This window comes from Nilaparvata lugens, chromosome 3 (genome assembly GCF_014356525.2).
Source record: "Nilaparvata lugens isolate BPH chromosome 3, ASM1435652v1, whole genome shotgun sequence".
NCBI lineage: Eukaryota > Metazoa > Arthropoda > Insecta > Hemiptera > Delphacidae > Nilaparvata > Nilaparvata lugens.
The window spans coordinates 34,828,085-34,847,302 of NC_052506.1; the positions used below are offsets into that span (position 1 = coordinate 34,828,085).

At 35.9% G+C, this 19,218-nt stretch overlaps 1 protein-coding gene across 1 annotated transcript in view; it reads right to left on the reverse strand.

The window, feature by feature from the left end:
* LOC111050056 (DNA ligase 3) overlaps positions 1 to 17,166 on the reverse strand; it is a 36,721-nt gene extending 19,555 nt beyond the window's left edge. The window contains exons 1-6 of the mRNA XM_039423613.1: positions 17,083 to 17,166; positions 15,525 to 15,848; positions 8,483 to 8,743; positions 5,780 to 5,886; positions 2,139 to 2,350; positions 714 to 791 (exon numbers count right to left, since the gene is read on the reverse strand). Coding sequence (XP_039279547.1) covers positions 714 to 791; positions 2,139 to 2,350; positions 5,780 to 5,886; positions 8,483 to 8,743; positions 15,525 to 15,819 — 953 coding nt within the window. The 5' untranslated portion in view covers positions 15,820 to 15,848; positions 17,083 to 17,166. The remainder of the gene's footprint in view (positions 1 to 713; positions 792 to 2,138; positions 2,351 to 5,779; positions 5,887 to 8,482; positions 8,744 to 15,524; positions 15,849 to 17,082) is intronic.
* Between the last annotated feature and the right edge of the window lie 2,052 nt (positions 17,167 to 19,218).

A 19,218-nucleotide genomic window follows, 5' to 3' on the forward strand; every position in this document is an offset into this window, starting at 1 on the left:
AAACGAATGCAGATAGGCTCACAGATCATCTCAGACTGAATGCAGATAGGCTCACAGATCATTTAAAACGAATGCTGATAGGCTCACAGATCATTTAAAACGAATGCAGATAGGCTCACAGATCATTTAAAACGAATACAGATAGGCTCACAGATCATCTCAGACTGAATGCAGATAGGCTCACAGATCATTTAAAACGAATGCTGATAGGCTCACAGATCATTTAAAACGAATGCAGATAGGCGCACAGATAATTTAAAACGAATGCAGATAGGCGCACAGATCATCTCAGACTGAATGCAGATAGGCTCACAGATCATTTAAAACGAATGCAGATAGGCTCACAGATCATCTCAGACTGAATGCAGATAGGCTCACAGATCATTTAAAACGAATGCAGATAGGCTCACAGATCATTTAAAACGAATGCAGATAGGCTCACAGATAATTTAAAACGAATGCAGATAGGCGCTCAGATCATCTCAGACTGAATGCAGATATGCTCACAGATCATTTAAACTAATGCAGATAGGCTCACAGATCATCTCAGACTGAATTCCCATCAGTATGGGTCATTGCTGTTGTGCTCGTTATTTCTAGGTTTTACTTTGTAGTTTGGAACAGCTTCGACAAGCCTTTATAAATGAGTCAATCTATGATGTACACTGTAGCCTACAATGAGTTGTATATAATAAGTGTTCTGATCAACTTACATGTGTTTTGCTCCGGCATTGATTCTCAGATCGTGGTTCACAAGTCGAACAATCATTTTGAGGTCATTTGAAGTGCAACTGAAATGTTGAAAATAAAATAAAAATATCCATAATCAGTGAAAATTGTTGAAACCACACATAGATTACAAAATGATCTTTATGAATTTGATTAAAATGGTTCGAAAACCATGATTGAATGGAACAAAAAATGATCCAATTCTCTCAAATATGAATATTTGTTGATAAGTAATATTACTTTTACGGATCAACATGCACAATTACTCGGCATGTATTTCAAGCAATGAATGAAGAGCTTCAATTAAGTCAAACACAGATTAACGTAAAAAATCGTTTGGCAAGCTTTGCTGTGGAGTAATTCAACCATGGTTGAATATATCATTGATGATTAACTATCCAACTTCACTGATTTGTATCATGATGTTTATAGCATTTTATTTGAAACTTAACATTTTGTAACAGACAGTTAGTTCAAGAATAATCAAGATCCCGAGAGAAAGTGTGTATGAATGAATAGAATAAGTGTCACATGAATGGGAGCGACAAGAGTTCCCTATTGTTTTGAAGTCTTCCGTCTTCCTTCGTGCTTGAGTCCTTGTTTTCATTGGCACTATATTACGAAATATTTACAGTCATCTACTGATTATTGAACATGGTTCTAGTTTTTCCAGTGGATTCTAAATTGTACAAAAGTTTTTCAGACCTTCGATCTTGAAGGAATTTGTAGATATCTCATATATAAATGATATTCTTTCCATGAACAGTTCAATTCATATTCAAGGAAACACATAAAGAACTAGTGTGAAATGATCGGATTTGGACAGTGGTAAAGGAGCAAGGTAGATAGATGAGGGAGTGCCTCAGAACTGCGAGTATCAATTTTTCTAGTGTGTGCTCAATTAGAGATTTTAAGAAAGGTTTTAAAAATAGAAAGAAAAGTTAGGGAGGTTAGGTTTTGGATTTTGAATAGGAATATTAATTAGTATTATTTCAAATATGCTGATAATTCTATATAATAAACACAAATAACGAAAAGTTGAAATTCTCTCACTTTTGAGATATCGCACTTACACCCAGTGGTAATCATTGGTGATGAAGAATAGACAGTGCAAATAATATAAGTAATGAACAGTCATTAAATAATCACAATGATGATTATAATTACTGAATAATCATCCTGACAGAATCAAGATTCAAAATGTTATTGAAGGAATTTATTATAGTCTGCATGCAAATAGTAATTATTGAATTTCACTGTCAGTCTTCTATGGTAGTGTCTGTTTTTATAATTATTTAAATAAATAAATTATTATAGCTATCAGATTCTAAGTGATAGTGTTAATTTCAAGTTTTTTCCAGGATAGTGGGCCATAACATGGCATTGAAAAAATATAAATTTAATCTCACCTTCCAGCAATAGATTTAAAATGTGCTAACTGATCATCTTCTTTCGTTAGTTTTGTAAGATCTTCAAGAAATTCGTCAACTTCCTGCAGAGTGAGAAGACTTTTCTTCGAAGGAATACAGACAGAGCTCTTCTCAAAAAATATTCTAGTCGTTTCAGCTACATCGCCTTTCTCAAGGTCTACGAGCATCTCATCATAATTCTGTTTAAATAGCTGGAAGAATATAATAATCTAAATTAATATTTTAGAGTATCGGTAAAAATATTGACATTCGGTACAAATAGATTAATATAATATGTCATAAAATATAGATTGGATATTAGGTAAATTGGAGATTTTAGAGTATAATACAGAGTGGCCCAAAGGTCACACTACCTATGAGGAAATGCAGATGGATCCAAAAAAAATGTATACAAATTTTGTCAGTGATATCTTGGTAACGCACTGGCAGACGGTTTCAGACCGCTGTACGTAGCTTGAACGACGTCTTTTTAAAGACGTATCTATTGATTGTGTTCATGGGAGGTTGCGGTGCATGTACGGCTTCGGCGAAGTAAACAGTAACCAGAAACCACGTGACTGGTGCACCACTACTTGCTCCCACCGAACGAAAATCGAATTCTGGTTCACCGTTTTTGGCGCGTACTTTTGAAATTAATCGTTTACAGATTCGTGTTGACAAAATAATAAAGGTGTTATCGATATAACATTTCAGCTATTGTTTATTATTATTGAATCAATAATAATTATTAATTTATAATTTGAAAAAATATATTTTTTTTAATTTATTATACAAGCTTGTCCCAGCCAATATTATCTTTTATGTAAGTTGCAACAGACCTATGTTATCTTATCACAACAAAGCTGGAGTATTGATTAGTTCTTATAGAAGCACTAGGCTAATCATGTTTTTCCTTATAAAGTTTTTTTTTTAAATAATTAATGATGGCTTGTGCTGTCATCAATGAAAATTTGACTACTTTTTCTATGCAATTAGTGTTAATGAATAAAACGTTTTATGGAATATTAGCAAAATGTTAATAATTGAAGTTTCTTGATTTACTATCCACATATTTATCTGGATAGATCCTAGCCTAGGAATGAATCAACAAAATATAGTATTCCGACTAATAGATAACATAAACACATCTTATAGTGAAGTCCACGTTATAATGACAGTGAATAAAGATAGAAAAATAGCGATGCCGATTCTCTGCATAATTTAATTATATTTCTACACTGTCAAAAACATACTTGGCATCGTTGTGGACCTAGAAAAGGATAGTACCACCGGCTTTGTCGAATGATAGACAAGGATAGCAAAACCAAAGTTGATCAAATACTGTCATTATAACCTGGACCTCACTATAAATCAAATCAAATCAAATTTATTCTCTTCAACACTTTGAAAAATTTATGTATATTGCACAGCACAACATTAAATACAGTACTACTACAACATAACATAAAATTCATAAGCATAGCATAATAAAGACTATAGTAACAATAGTAACAATTTGTTGTTCTGTACAAAATAGAGAATATGACAGCAATGAGAAATACCCTTACATAGGCTATTGCCTGTGAGTAAGGGTGAATCTGGATTAAATGATTAAGATGAAACTTGAATGAGAACTTAACAGGTAAGGATAGTAAAGAAATAAAGAGATTTGAAATTTAGTTTATCTTATTGAAAAATAGAATTTACCGGAGCTTGAGAACGTCCACTAGTTAGTAGCCTACTTGCTTCATCTAGAATAAGTTGGGTATAAAACTCTATAACCTATAAACTGAGCTAATGATATTTTCGGTTCCATCCCTACCTATTTCGTTTAGCCAAAGATTCACAATTTTTTTGTACACTACCAAAGATGCTGCATCAAATTCTCTGAGTTTGTTGGGAATATTCCTGAAAAGCATATGAACTATGTAATAAATGTTTGTGGATGAATATGTTTTGTTAATTCTAGGTGTTATTATTCCTGAAATTGTAGCTGTTCGGGTGGGATATGTGTGGGTATTTCCAATGAAAATATCAGTATGGTGCTTATACATATAAATTAGTGCATTTTTCACAAATAATTGCCTGATATCCAAAACATTGAAGTCTATATACAGGTCATGTGAGTTGGATCTACTGTCTCTCTTCAATGCTACTCTCAAAACAGCTTTCTGTGCTACTTTTAAAGGTTCCAAATTAGTTTTATAGCATCCACCCCATGAGATTATACCATCCTGTATTAGTGACTGAACGTATGCAAAATATATGTTCCTGAGTTCCTTCTGATTTAATATGTTATTGAGCTTGTAGAACAAGAATATAGGCTTACGAACTCTGTTTCTGATGTATGCAATATGTGCTGACCAATTGAGGTTGTCGTCGAACATTACGCCCAAGTACTTGTAGCACCTCACACGTTCTATCGACGGACAACCAAAAGTGGAGCTTTGCAAATCATTGCAAGAGTGTAACATTAAAATTTGAGTTGTGTATTTCTCAATGAAATTTCCATGTATTTAGTTTTTTTCACATTCAGAGATAATGTATTATGATCAAGCCATTTTTTCAACTTTGCAAGGTCTCTCACAGCAGTTTCATACATCTCTTTTCTCGTATCACCAGAAACCAGCAGGGCTGTATCATCGGCAAACAGGTACAGGCTTCCGGTTACATTCAGTTTAGGTAGATTGTTAGGTATAGTTTAGTAGAATCGTCGATAAAGCTAAAAAATAATAAACTTTCCAGCCAATTAATAATTAATGAATTTCTTGCTTTTTGACTATCCTGTAATTAATTCCATCAATGGAATAAAATACTTTGTACGCCTCATCCTTTTTTAGTGTATAGATTCTGGATGTGAAGACATAACCTAACAAAACAGCAGACAATCAACGATCCAACTCTCGACCAATAAGAAGCGTTGATCCCGGTACCGGTTTTGTGGAACATACTTTTCGAGCGGTGCAAGTGAGCATGTACATGGTGCAAGTGAGCATGCACCACTCTACTCTTTTCCAAGATGGCGACCGGTACCTGAACTGTCAAAAGCTCCCACCGAACGCATTTTCGTGTCCTTGGTCGAAATCGTGATGAAACCAGTAGTGGTGCACCAGTCACGTGGTTTCTGGTTACTGCTCACTTCGCCGAAGCCATACATGCACCGCAACCTCCCATGAACACAATAATTGATGTTAATCAATCTGTTCATTTCAAACAGCATCGCTGACAACCATAATATTAAGCGTCGTCAATCCTACTATTTTTTAACATAGCCATCGCTCCATATCTCGGGCAGTGCATACGCTTCGAGCTAACAATGCCACTCTCACCACAGTTCAAAATGTGATCAAATACAAAAATAATGAAAAAATATCTTTTAGGTGTGAACTGTTCAAAGCTTGCGCATTAATACGCTTGGATACAAGCTACATCACCCGAAGACGCAACGGCGGTCACAAACTACCTCACAGTTTGCATGCGAGCTACTCATGCCACACTACCTTTTGGAAAAACATTGAATTACAATACAGAGTAATATTCTTAGTGTGCATTGTTTTGTTCACTATCAACTGGTTTTTACTTTTTTTTGACCCCTCTGTAGATTTTGAATAACGGTTTATGATAAAAAAATATTATCTTACCCTGCTAAAAAGTTTTATAAGCTGTTTAGACCGTAAATTGTACACTCGCTTGATAAAGCCAGGCAGCAAGAGGCGACACCATAGAATAATATCCCCTTTAAAACCATCTGTAACGAGTATTTCAATAAAATTATTATAATTAAGTAGGCTACTTTACTGCAAACGATAAGTAAGAATATGAAAACATAAAAAATCACGAAACAATAATACATGACAACACGTAACATAATAAAGTGGAAACTCGATGGTACATCCCGTTATAGTACATTTTTGCGGTCCCTTGAAACGTCCATATTTTATTTTTATTTATTTTGCTGAGGGTGATGTCCACACGAGATCTACGCTTGTGCGTGGGTAATGAGGTGAATGATAATGAGAGATGATAATGGACCTACAGTTTCAGGTGGGTTACGAACCACCGGGAAGCGATTTTACCACTCATGAATCATATTCAGAGGAGTTTGGATAAAGCGGTCACCCTCCAACGGGAGTACCTGGCGCATGATTCTTTACTTATCTCAGCGATAGCTTATTAGGGCGACCACTGAGTCGAACCACTCCCTAATGTTAAAAAGATCCCTACATTGTACATTATTTTAGCCAAGTACATTTAAAAGTAAATTTTGTCGTTTCAGAAAGAAATCAATAAACCCCTTAATGATACATTTCAAGTGTGAAGAGCCCCTTAATAGTTCACGAAGCCCCTACGTAGAACATTTCCCTCGTATCTATCGAATATTATACGAGGCATGTTTTTTAAGTAAATACCGTTTTGGAATTAAAAAAAGACGTGTAAAGATATCGCAATAATTTTATTTTTACGTGAAAGCCTGTATCTTAATCTACTTTTCAACATAATTTCCGTGAATATTGACGCACTTGTCATAGCGTGGCACCAGTTTTTTGATACCCTCCTCATAAAATTCTGCCGCCTGACTTGTTAACAACCACTGTGTCACAAACGTTTTGACTTCATTACCGTATCGTCTTGCAGACGCTGACCACCCAGGTGTTTCTTCAAGTGCAGGAACGAATGGTAGTCGCTGGGTGCCAGATCAGGGCTGTATGGAGGATGACCTAGAGTTTCCCATTTAAAAGATTTGATGATATCTTTGGACCGATTAGCCACATGTGGACGGGCATTGTCATGCACATTTGTGCGGCCATCTTTAAATTCTCTCATCCATTTCCTTACCATTCCATCACTCATAATGTTTTGTCCGTAAACTTCACAGATCTCACGATGAATATCGATCGGTTTTACGCCTTTAGCAATAAGAGATCGTATAATGGCGTCAGTGCGTAGACAAGAGATGTAGGTAACCAGCGCGCATGCGTGGAACGCTGACCGTAGCACTACGGCGTCGGAATCGCAAAACGGTACTTACTTGAAAAACATGCCTCGTACTTTGATTTCCGAATGCCTATATAATAAATATTTTCCACATTCAATCTCGTTATAGTACACCCCGATTTAGTACAGACCTCGTAATATTACATTATTTGAGCGGTAACTTGAGACCTACTATACTGGGGTTCCACTGTACTGAGGGAACTTGACATAAGCTCAACTAATTTTTTAAAAATCTTACCCTGCCAAAGAGCTTAACATGAGACTCACATGCAGGTTTTCATTGAGCTGAAGCTGTAATTAAATTTTGTAGTATGTATCTATGGAATAAATTTATGTTTGTGGGGAGTACCTTTGTTTGTGGACCCACCTAGTATGATGTTTATTTTAGCTTCGATTGTTATACTTAAGCCAGGACTGCCAGTTTTACGTGCCAACCGAGAACAAGAATGTATGATAAGTAAATCTCTCTACTAATAGATTTGAATTTTCATTTTTTGAACAAACAAACAACAGTATGTCATCTCTCATCATTGCCCTCAACAGATACAACAAACTAATATACTGTGTAGTGTATAGCATTGAATCAGAACTGTAGTAGTTTACATTGGGTACTTAATAATTATTTTGAGTATTTGGATGCACATCAAATTAACTGATATTTTTTATCAATTACAGGCACTTGCCCATATGAGGAGCCTTCTTCACATTTATATTGTATGTATTGAATTTTGTAAAAAAAATCAATTTCAATTACAATTCCATTGCAAATAATAGGATAAAAAAACGTTTGTGAAATGTTTTCTGAAAAAGAACATACTAGAAAAGAATCAAATGACACAATTAAAATACAAAAATGTTAGTTGCAATAATATTATTTACTGATGGAATATAAATTAAAAATTTATAAGAATCAATAGAATCAATTTAAGTAGAATCAATAGATTTATAGAAAGGAGAATGGAAATGTTACAAGAAAAACAAATACACTTGTTTCAAATATACTATAAATTTCTAAGAAGAACGAAAACTTTAATGAAAATATCAAATATTATCACAATTACAAATTGGGACATGAAATCAATCATTAGAAAACAATCATCAAATACCATAACTGAAATAGCGGCAATGACTAGGAGATACATCCTATAAGTCACGTTTGTTTGAATCGTGAATCGATGCACATCAACAATTCAACATAATCGTCCATCAACAGTAATGCTCATTAACAGAACAGTTAATCGTAAAATATTTTCCAAAATAAATTTATTGAAATTTATTTTTGTTACTATTCATGTTTTTTGTAGAATAGATGAATTATTGGGTTTTTAATATGTGAGAAGGACACTGACCGCCTTGCGCTCCCTTGGTGAACTGCTCCTTGACGCGCGCGGTTTTGGCGAGATAGCTGCTAGCATTGGCAATGTCAGCACACAGCCGCCTGAACTCCCTGAACAAGTCATCTTTGCTGGCCTTCTTACTGGCCTCAGCAGGCGCTTGACTGGACACAGCTGACAACTGAGCACTCGAGGATATTGGACTCTGAGTCTTTTTTGGACTAGTTTTCTGGTTGCTGGTATCGACCTTTTTTGGCGTTTTAGGTATGCGAGCACCTGAAATAGTTCACAATATATTCATTTATTGATTCAATTACACACAATTCATTGAATTGATAGTCATATTTAACCATGGCGAAACTAATTTATCTGAAAATTTTGTAATACATGGAATTGTGGCGAATAAATTGGAATTCAATAAAAAAAAGAAAAAAATATATATGTGTTTTTATTTCATTCTATAAAAATAAAGAATTGATCAGTATTCAGATATAGCGAAGCGAGCTAAAAAATCTTTTTATTGTAGTCCAGGCAATGAATGCTGAAAAAATGGTACAGAGAAAAATATTTCGAAAACAATTTTCGACCCCGCAGCTCCGTTTAGGGTATATATATCTAAAGTCCTCACCCCTATTATCACTACTGTGCTAAGCGGGTGGGGTGGTTAAAGGTACTATTTTTTGTTTTTCGGATAAATATATCGCAAAATAAGCATATTACGGACATAACTATTCAGTACAAAATAAAAGCTCATAGAGTTCCCTACAATATCGATTCGACAACTTTTTTCATATCTTCAATGGCCGGTTTCCGAGCTCTGGATCTAGCTAAGTTCTAGACTTTAAACAGCTGGAGTCAGAAAATTGGCTTACCGAAACGGGGCTTAGCACTACCTCCGTAAACAAAGCCGTATTGCATTCGTGTGACATCAGCACAGGTAGGGCTCCTACACCAATAAAAACACTAGCTGATATAGATCAGCTGAAATCAACGAATTGGTGTAGGAGCCCTACCTGTGCTGAGGTCACATGAATGCACTACGGCTTTGTTTACGGATGTAGTGGGCGTAGTCGCAGTCCATGTTTAAAATAAATTTCGAAAAACTAAAAAATTGAACACAAAATAAAACAAATAGAGAATAGTGTAAAGTTTCAGCTATTTTGAATTATTTAGGAATGTTTCATTTCGTCAAGGAAAAACGTTTACAATTATAGAAATGAGAAAATAAAGATTATCTTAAAAACTACGACTACGCCCCGTTTCGGAGAGCAAATTTGTCTGACTCCAGCTGTTTAAAGTGTAGAACTTAGCTAAATTCCGAGCTCGGAAACTGGTCCTAATAGTTTTTGAGATATCCGAGCCCCGAGTTGTGACATTTAAAAAAAAACACGTTTGACTTAATTTTTTTTCTCTTTTTGGCCTTTACCTTTTGAATTATTGATGAAAAATATCCATGCTGATAATGTGCTTATAGAGCATTCTATCAATTTGATGTATAATTTCAATATCTTACGCATTTCACTACGACTGCTGCAGCAGTTTTATTGTGGAGTGAAATCTTCACTTTTGCAACAAATACATTTTGGAGGGAACCCAATTTTTGACTTTGCAGCTCTGTTGAGACTAGTTGAGAGGTGAACATATTGAAACACTTGATGCAATCTTGTATGCTACGTTCAATTCGAAAGATCACCCTTCTTGTGTATTGGGCAAATCAGTTCCATTGGTCTGGCATAACCTCGCTAACCTACATGTATCCTAACAGGTCGACCATTCTCTGTAATACAGTAATTGGCCCTCCAGCTTTGAGGAATCCAATTTATACTCACCAGGTGCTTTCTCATTTTTCATCTTCTTTAATGCAGTTTAAACCTCTTCTTTTGGTAGTCTTTCCTTATAGCTTTTATCATTCACAGCCTGCTCCTACACCTCTATTTCCACATTGTGGTTGTTCTGACACAAAAGCTCTCTCCATCTTTCAAGGGTCTTGTCTTTCCTCTAAAATGACTGATCGACTGCTATCTCTACATCCTAGGAGTAGGGATGTGAATCTTGCTCTTATTTTCCAATCTTTTCAATTTGTTTCTTCAATGCCAGCATCTTATTATTCCTGCAGATGTTTACAGCTTCAGCTCTGAGACTTTCGTACCTATTATTTCTTGTCGCCTCCTACAACATTCGAATTCGAGCTCTGTTTCTCCTCCATTGTCCGCCTATACTCTTCATCCCACCACTCATCATTCCGTGCTTTTGACCTGTCTCTCAACCACTCCATCTGCTGCATTTCTCAATGATGCCTCAACAACTTTTCACTTTTGTACCACATCTGGTGTTTCATTCAATTGTATCAGCTGCCTTTCAACTTCTTCTCTGAATTCAACCCTCCATCAATTCATCCTCTTTCAGAAGCTTTTACAGATCCCATTTCCTTCTAATCACTCTACCTTGTTGTATATGTACTACAATTTAGTGAGTCAATTGTGATCCGAGTATTTCTTTCAGTAATTTCTTCCAGAGGTTTATGGGTATGTTTGACGACTTCTTCCTAAAAAGAGTGAGGCGGTTTACTGGGAGAAGAAATGAGCCCTTCAGTCATGTTGATAAGTGATGGCTAGTATTAGAATCCTTGTTATTACTGCCAAAAATATGTACAAGAATGCCTGAACTGCAGAGGATAGAAACAAGTTCTTTTCAGCTTATCTCAGACTAAAGAAGATATATCAACAGGATATTGTCAACTCAAAGAGCATCTGGAATGAGGGTCGTATAAGGAATGATTCAAACCCATACAAAACAGCCTGGAATGTTAACAACAGCTCCAAAAACAAGAAAGTTGTACTGAGAGGAGGTGCAAGTCCTGATGACTTCAACAATTTATTTATTCATTAGTGGCTAAAATAGTTGAGGCTCTCACCGGTTCACCTGATGATGCATTGAATCATGTTCCTGTCAGCACTTGCAGTTTTGTGAAGTGGGAGAGGATTTCCCCAATAGACCTGATAAAAATAGTCAAGGGATATAAGAATTCAACAAGTCCTGACATTTATGGAATCTCAACAGTGCTGTTGAAGTCAATAGTTGATGTTTTAGCTGTACCAATGTGTAATTTGATCAACGATTGTTTGGATTCTGGAGTATCCCCAAGGAGCTGAAGACATCAAGGACAATTCCAATCTTCAAGAAAGGTGAACCTGATGAATTGTTGAATTTCAGGCCAGTCTCGATAATTCCATTATTTGGCAAGGTCATGGAATCGGTTATGTATGTTAAGCTTTCACGGTATTTTGAGAGTAATTCCATCTTCCAACCTCACCAGTATGGATTCCGTCAGGGGAGATCAACCACAGGAGCAGTGCGTTATTTGTTGGAGTCGGTACTTGGGGCAATGGAGGGCAGGCAGTCAGTCTCCGTTGCTTTATGTGATTTGACCAAGGCATTCAACTGTGTCTCGCATGACATACTTTTGGGTAAAATGAAGAGGTATGGGATACGTGGAGTTGCTCTGAAAACCATGGAGAATTACCTCTCCAATAGAATGCAGGTGAAATCGGTGAATGGTGCGAAATCACGGTCAAGGGAGGTGATCTATTGAGTGCCGCAAGGATCGATTCTTGGTCCTCTGTTGTTACTTCATCAACGACTTCAGTGTGCATGGAAGAGCTTTATTGTTTGCTTATGATACCACCCTACTGGCCCTGGATGAGGACCCCCAAACTGCTGTTGTTCAGTCAAATCTAATTGTAGAAGAGGCAGACAAACTGTGTCTGAATGAGGGTAAAACACAGAACCTGGTGTGCACCTTGAGGCGTGGTCTGCAGGCTCGTGGTGAGGCGGAGGTCAAACTCTTGGGTTTTGTGATGAATCCCACTCTATCGTGGGAAGGACATATTGGCATGCTATGCCATATAAGCTATGGAATAGTACTATGGGGCCATGCAGGTAGCTGTGAAAGGATTCTTCTTCTACAGAAGAAATTTCTTCGTGTTATCACATCATCGCATTACCTGGAGCACTGCCGGCAAATTTTCAAACGTCTGAAAATACTGACAATCTTCAGTCAGTACATGTAGGCTATAGCTCCCTACGGCTCCTAAGGGGTGAAGTTAATGCCTATCAGAAGAGGGGCAGCTGCACCACCACAATACCAGGAGACGAGGCAAAATTGACCTGCCCTACTCCAGACTGTCGAAAGCACATGAATGCTACCCCTTACGGACGCTAAAATTTCAGACTCTAAAATCAGATTTTAAATTTCTGTTTCGGCAACAGACTGCCGATTTGTGTACATGAGCTGGAGTATAGGAGGTTTTGTAGGCTGTTACGTGAGAAACTCATCAACTACCCTTTGGACTCACTGTGAGATGATGAAACCAGTGGACTTGTGGAGCACATAGGAACACACTTTCTTCATAATTTAGAATTGCAGTCCATCTACAGAGCCACATGAAATGAACTATCTGCAGCCATCTCAAGTTATTTGTGTTTTAATTGTTTTAAACTTTGACGAAGTCTGTCTGGCGACTGCCGGTCATAAACTGAATTACTGAAAAGTCACATTTTACTTTTACATTTTACTATTACTTTTTCCTTACCGTTTATCAACACATTTAGGCCTACTTACCTGCAAATCTACTCAACTTCTCTACATAATCGCTGTCACGTATAACGATTTTCATATCATTGTACAACATTTTTGAATGTTGAGCTTCATAGAAGCTCTCTATAAAGCTTAGAGTTTATATCATAACAACGATTTTGTATTCTTCTTCGGTTTCAAAACGTTATCCACCATTTCAAGTGCAAAAATCATGTTTTTGGACTCAGGGGACATTGAAACTACAGAAAACTTGAAATTAGGGTACCTTAATTTTTTTGGAAAGCAATACTTTCCTTACCTATACAAGAAAAGTAAAAAAAGAGTGAATATTTACTAGGTAGAAGCAAATCCAGGACTGTATAGTGCTTGTAAAAAGTAAAAAAATCAACTTGGTTTTGGAAGCAGTAGGTAAGAGGTGTCGTGATATTGTGGAGAAATTTCGTGCTGATGAAACTTTTTCGACCACATAATTCATATTTTCTCAACCTTTTGCACTTAGCAACTACAATAAATCGTGATTCTAAAAAAACAAAGACCAAACGGACTCTAGTTTTTAAATACGCCTCGTATAAATTATTTTCAAATTATAATTTATTTATAAAATCCGTATTTATGTTTCTCTTATTAATTTTAATATGCATATTCAACAGTATCTGTTTGATACGGAATAATCAAATATGAAGCAATCTATCTTCATTGAAAATACTGTTTAAGTCCTTAAACAACAAGTATTTGTCTTTTTGTCTTTTCAATGGACAAAATGGAGTGGCAAAATTAATTTTGTTCTGCTAAACTTTATAGGCTAAAAGCTTAGATGAAGAATGAAAATAAAAAAATCAACAGCTTATTACATTAGGATAGCGACAATATTGTATTTTAGGAGACGAATTTAAAAAAAATTGTAATATTAAAAACCTCTAAAATATTCGGTACCAAAAACTAAACACTGAAGTGACTGAAACAGACCACACCAATATAAAAACCACACTTATCTAGACAATCATTATGAAAAACGTGAATAACACCGTATGTGGACATTTTATAGTCGGCTGTTTCTGATCTAAAAAAATAAATTCTGCAAAACAGACAGGCCCCTCAGGTGAGGGTTTCCTAAATAATATTATAATCAATCTTACAAAAATTTGTTCTGAGTCGAGTCTACAACAAGAGAGTTACAAACCCTCAGCGTGAACTTGCTGGGCTCACATTATGTTACCTCAGCAAGGCTTTTGACGCGTTGATCATGCAATCCTTCTAAGAAAACTCAAGCACTATGGAGTCAGTGGATCCCCTTTTAGATTGATTCAATCCTACCTGGGGGGCCGCAAGCAGGCTGTACTGGCTAATGGTGTGCTGTCTCGTATAAGAAACTGTGTCAACTGTGGAGTGCCTCAGGGCTCTGTCCTGGGGCCACTTCTCTTTTTAATTTCAGTGAATGATGTAGCTCGCATGGATAGCACAAGTGTTGTCTGCTATGCAGATGACACCACCTTCTTCGATCATGGTCATCATGAAGTTGATGTACTAAGGGCCGAGATGTTGGAGACCAGGTTGTTTACTACAGACTGGTTTTCTGCAAACCTCTTTCTTCTCAACGAGGATAAAACCCAGTCAATCATATTCAGCCTCAGAAATGGGGATGAGTATGATTTTCCCCCGGTGAAACTGCTTAGGTTTGTTCTGGGTAGGAAGCTGTCTTGGGCTGACCACATTGAGGCTGTCTGTTGCATGCTGAGTAGAGTGGGTTTCCTGCTCAAGAAATTGAAATTCTATGTTCCTGCATCCTATCTTAATGTCTGCTATTTCTGTTTTTTCCAGAGCATAGTCCTGTATGGCCTCACGCTTTGGGGTGGAGCCACAGATGTTTCGCGAGTGTTGCTCATTCAGAAGAGGGCCCTGAGGATCTTTTGTGGTGCTGAGCGACTTGCCCACTGTCGTCCCCTCTTTTTGAGAGAGAAGATCCTCACAGTCTTCTCCCTCTATGCATAGAGGGACGACATTGAGTTCCTTTTTGTGTTCTCATGACGTGTCCCTGGGGTTTTTATGCCCATCTTATGGAATTAACATAAAATAACTAAATAACTGAACGGTAATCGTAAAGAATCTGTTTGTTCTTGTCCTGTGTCCTGTATAATTCACTACCACAAACCAAAAATGTATAGTAGCTGCATATATACAGGTAGCCCCAAATAAAACTTGCCACTGGGCACTGGCAAACATGAGGACTTATAAGAGTACAGTAGAAGTAGTAGCCTACTAGCCCTGACGTCTAGCTAATGACTGCAATTAGAGTAGATTTTTTCAATTATAATTCATTAAATTTACCTTATTCGTTTTCTGGAATATTATTTTGTTGGGTGCAAATATTATTATGATTTAATACGCATTAGTTATTTGGTATAAGCTATGATATTAAAATATTCAAGATAAATAATAATACAAAATATAAGTAATTCTTACTGTCAGGAAGATAACCAAAAATTTCTTCTTTGTCCTCATCACTTATGTTATCCCAGTTTCCAATATCATCTGGATGTTCTATCTTAACCGTACTGGCTCTCTGCTTTTTGAATTTCTCAAACATACATTCGACATGATGCCATTGTTTCATTTTTCCATCTCCAAATGGATTGAAGACTGTCTTAGCCAATCTTAATGAAGTAGCATCTATTTTCTGTTTGCATTTTTGACAAGAAGATCTCCCAGTCTTAGCACGATCAATATAAAATGGTTTCTCATCCTCTGCGTCCGTCATTATTTTGGAAAATGTGTCTACTAAAATACCTACAACAGAATAGAAAGGTTGCTTTCAATAGTAAAAAATACTATAATCGTTTATAATAATAGTTATTGAATAAAAGATCCATAATAATGAAAATAAAATAATGGTTGCACTTTAGTATATGGGCCGCGGAATCTAGCATTGAGACCTACAAAGATCGATAGAGGAGATCAAGACGAGATCAACCATGTATAACATTGTTGTCGATTTCCAAGGATTAGCTGAAAAAACATGGTGGAAAGTTTAAAATTTTTATATCAATTTTAATTTTTAATAATTTTTTTATGGCTACAATATGTTTAAAACTAGTGCTATCTTATGTAAAATTTGACGAGGAATCCAATGAATCTAATTTCAGGTTCGTAACTTCAGTAGTTTTTGAGATATTGCAAAAATTGTGCGAATAAGTGCAAATTTTTGGTTTAAAAGAGGTGAACCTGTTTGCATGGTGATTGATAGGTATTTTTCTAAAGGAAAAATGTCCAGTCACTTGATTACCTAAACTCAAAATTGTTCAAGATATTTGGGCAAATAAAAATATTGCAACTCCATTTTTTGCTACCTAGGGAGAACTTAGGTTAGAAAAAGCTTAGATTGGGGAATGCTTAGGTTAGGAGGAGCTTGGATCAGGAAAATATTAGGTTAGGGGAATCTTAGGTTAGGAAAAGCTTAGATTAGGGGAAGCTTAGGTTAGGAGAAGCTAGGGTCAGAAAAGCTTAGGTTAGGGAAATCTTAGTTTAGGAAAAGCTTATATTAGGAAAAAAAGCTTAGGTTGGGAAAAGCTTAGATTAGGAAAAGCTAAGGTTGGGAAAAGCTTAGGTTAGGGGAAGCTGGGTCTGAGAAAAACTTAGGTTGGGGGAGCTTGGGAAAGTAAAACTTAGATTAGAAAAAGCTTAGGTTACATTTACATTACCTTACATTACCTTTACATTACCTAGGTTATATACATTTTACCTTTAACATATCAGAAAAAAATTTGGAATAATTAAGCTTCTAATATGTTTGCTGGTTAAAAGTTCATTGTTCACATTTTATTAAAGATTAATCAGGGTTAATAATCAAATCAAAGAGGATAATATCATTCTTTTTAGGTTGCTATTTTTCTATAGTTCTATCATTACAGTACAACATATAAAGTGAAAACATTCAGCAGAAAGAAGATTATAAAATAAGTAGATCAACAACTCTTCACTTTTTGTAAAAAATTGAATTAATTAATATAGGAAGAAATCTTACCTGTTGGTAATCTGAAATCTTACCCACCACAATTTTTAGGTTAGTTGGATATTATTTTTTTAATAAATAAACAAGGAAATCTGTACCTGAAATAGTATAGTAGTACGCAGGCGCAGGCAACGTATTCGTTCAGTTCCTTTTTTGTGATTACTGAGCAGTGTATGACTGGGGCATGGCCATCTTCAAGTTGTACAGAGAAGGAAAATTTCAAGATTTTTATACTTTGAGAATAAAATGTACTGCAACTTAATGCTATCGATATAACTGATCACTGATGTCTTAGAAATATAAAAATAATAAACGCCAAATCTAAGCCATTTCGGGCTCTGCCAAATCCAGTACAGAGTACAGTATGTTCAATATTAATTTGCTTTTGAAATTTATTTATAGGATTTGAAATAATTCTAGGACAACCTTATTCATTTTCATACTACATTTGTTAAAATTGAATTAATATTTCAATTGAAAAAACTAACATAAGTTACACTGAGACAATAAGCTTGAGAAAAGAATTTGATGTTAAAATTTTATTCTCAAATCTATAACATAAAAAAGGTTTGATTTGTAAGCTCACATCCATTCGGATTTAAGGTTGATGGTTCATTTCATATTGTCACAAAAGGTATTAACAGATTATCATCGGCTCTTGTTGCTACGAGTAATTGGATGGTGACGAGAAGCGGGGTGACTCAGGGATCAGTAGCCTGCTGTTCATTCTCTACCGTATATAAATAAACTGCCTCTCACCTGAGCCAGCGCAAAGTGTTTTATTTGCCGACGATGTTAGTATTATTCTACTGAAAAGCAAGAGTCAGTCCAATGCAGAAGAAGAGAGCAAAGCAGCAATAATTATAAAATTCGAAAAATAGCTATCTGCCAACATGTTATTTTTGAATAAAGATAAAACAAAATATAGAATCAGTTTATTGAATAGAAGTGCTAGGCGGAGTGGTGATTTACTCTGGCCTCACGGAGACCTCATCTTGAATGCCTAAAAAACAAACTCAACTCTGTAATTATTTTTGTTCTGAGAAACCTTTTAGAGCTACCCTGGATTCGACTGTTCTTAGAAGTGTTTATTTCTCTCTGTTCCACTTACTCCTAACCTATGGAATTATTTTTGGGGAAATTCTAGTGATGTGATGGAGGTGTTCAGATTACAGAAGTGGGCCTTGAGGATGATGATTGGGGAATCAATTCAAACAAGTTGTCGGCCCTACTTCAGAGATCTTGAAATTTCTTCTTCCCCTTTGAGCATATATATTTTTGAAACAATCTGCTTCATGAAAAACATACAGAATAATTAAACACAGATGAAGCATTTCATAGATACCATACTCGACAGAAGTAACTTGAGAGAGGATGCGCACCGAAGTACCATTTATGAACGAGGTGTACGGAGCTCAGGTATTCGAATGTACAGCCTGTTGCCATCCCACTTGAATGAATTTATTATCAGATAGGAAATTTAGAATTCAATTAAGAAAGGCTGCTGTCAATTGGTGCATATTCAGTGGAGGAATTCAATGAATATTATACATACCTCAAGTTGGAGGTTTAAGAGGATAGCACACATAAATTTGACAAATCCATATACCATTTCTGTAAAAGGTGGATGAAATGAAATAAACTCATCAGCTTACAACACAAAACTTAATATTATTATGAACTTTATTCGTCGAAAACTGTCATTTGACTGGCTTGAGATTTGGCAGACAATAGAGATCAGATATACAAATTTATTACCTTAAAAAGTTATTTCATCTAGTATATGAAAGCCAATAGCTAGATTTGGGAAAAATCTCGAAGAACTGGTTAATGAAAATCCATGTTTTTGGGGTACTCAGTAAAAATTTCCATGGCTAGGTGGTCAATTTTTTGTATCTGTAATGTCCAATACTTCAGAATTATTACACGGAAAAATAAGCCTGTTCAGATTTTTTCCTACCAGAAAGTACCTGGTGACTGGACTTCACCTATCAATTTTAGCGGAGCAGGTGAATCTGAGTTTAGGCTACCGTAGTCAAAAATATTGAGACGCGCCGCGAGTCTTCTAGATGAGTTACCATAATGATCATAGCAGGTTATGGGGACTTATGGGACTTGATATGTTCACCGCTTCAACTCCCAACTACT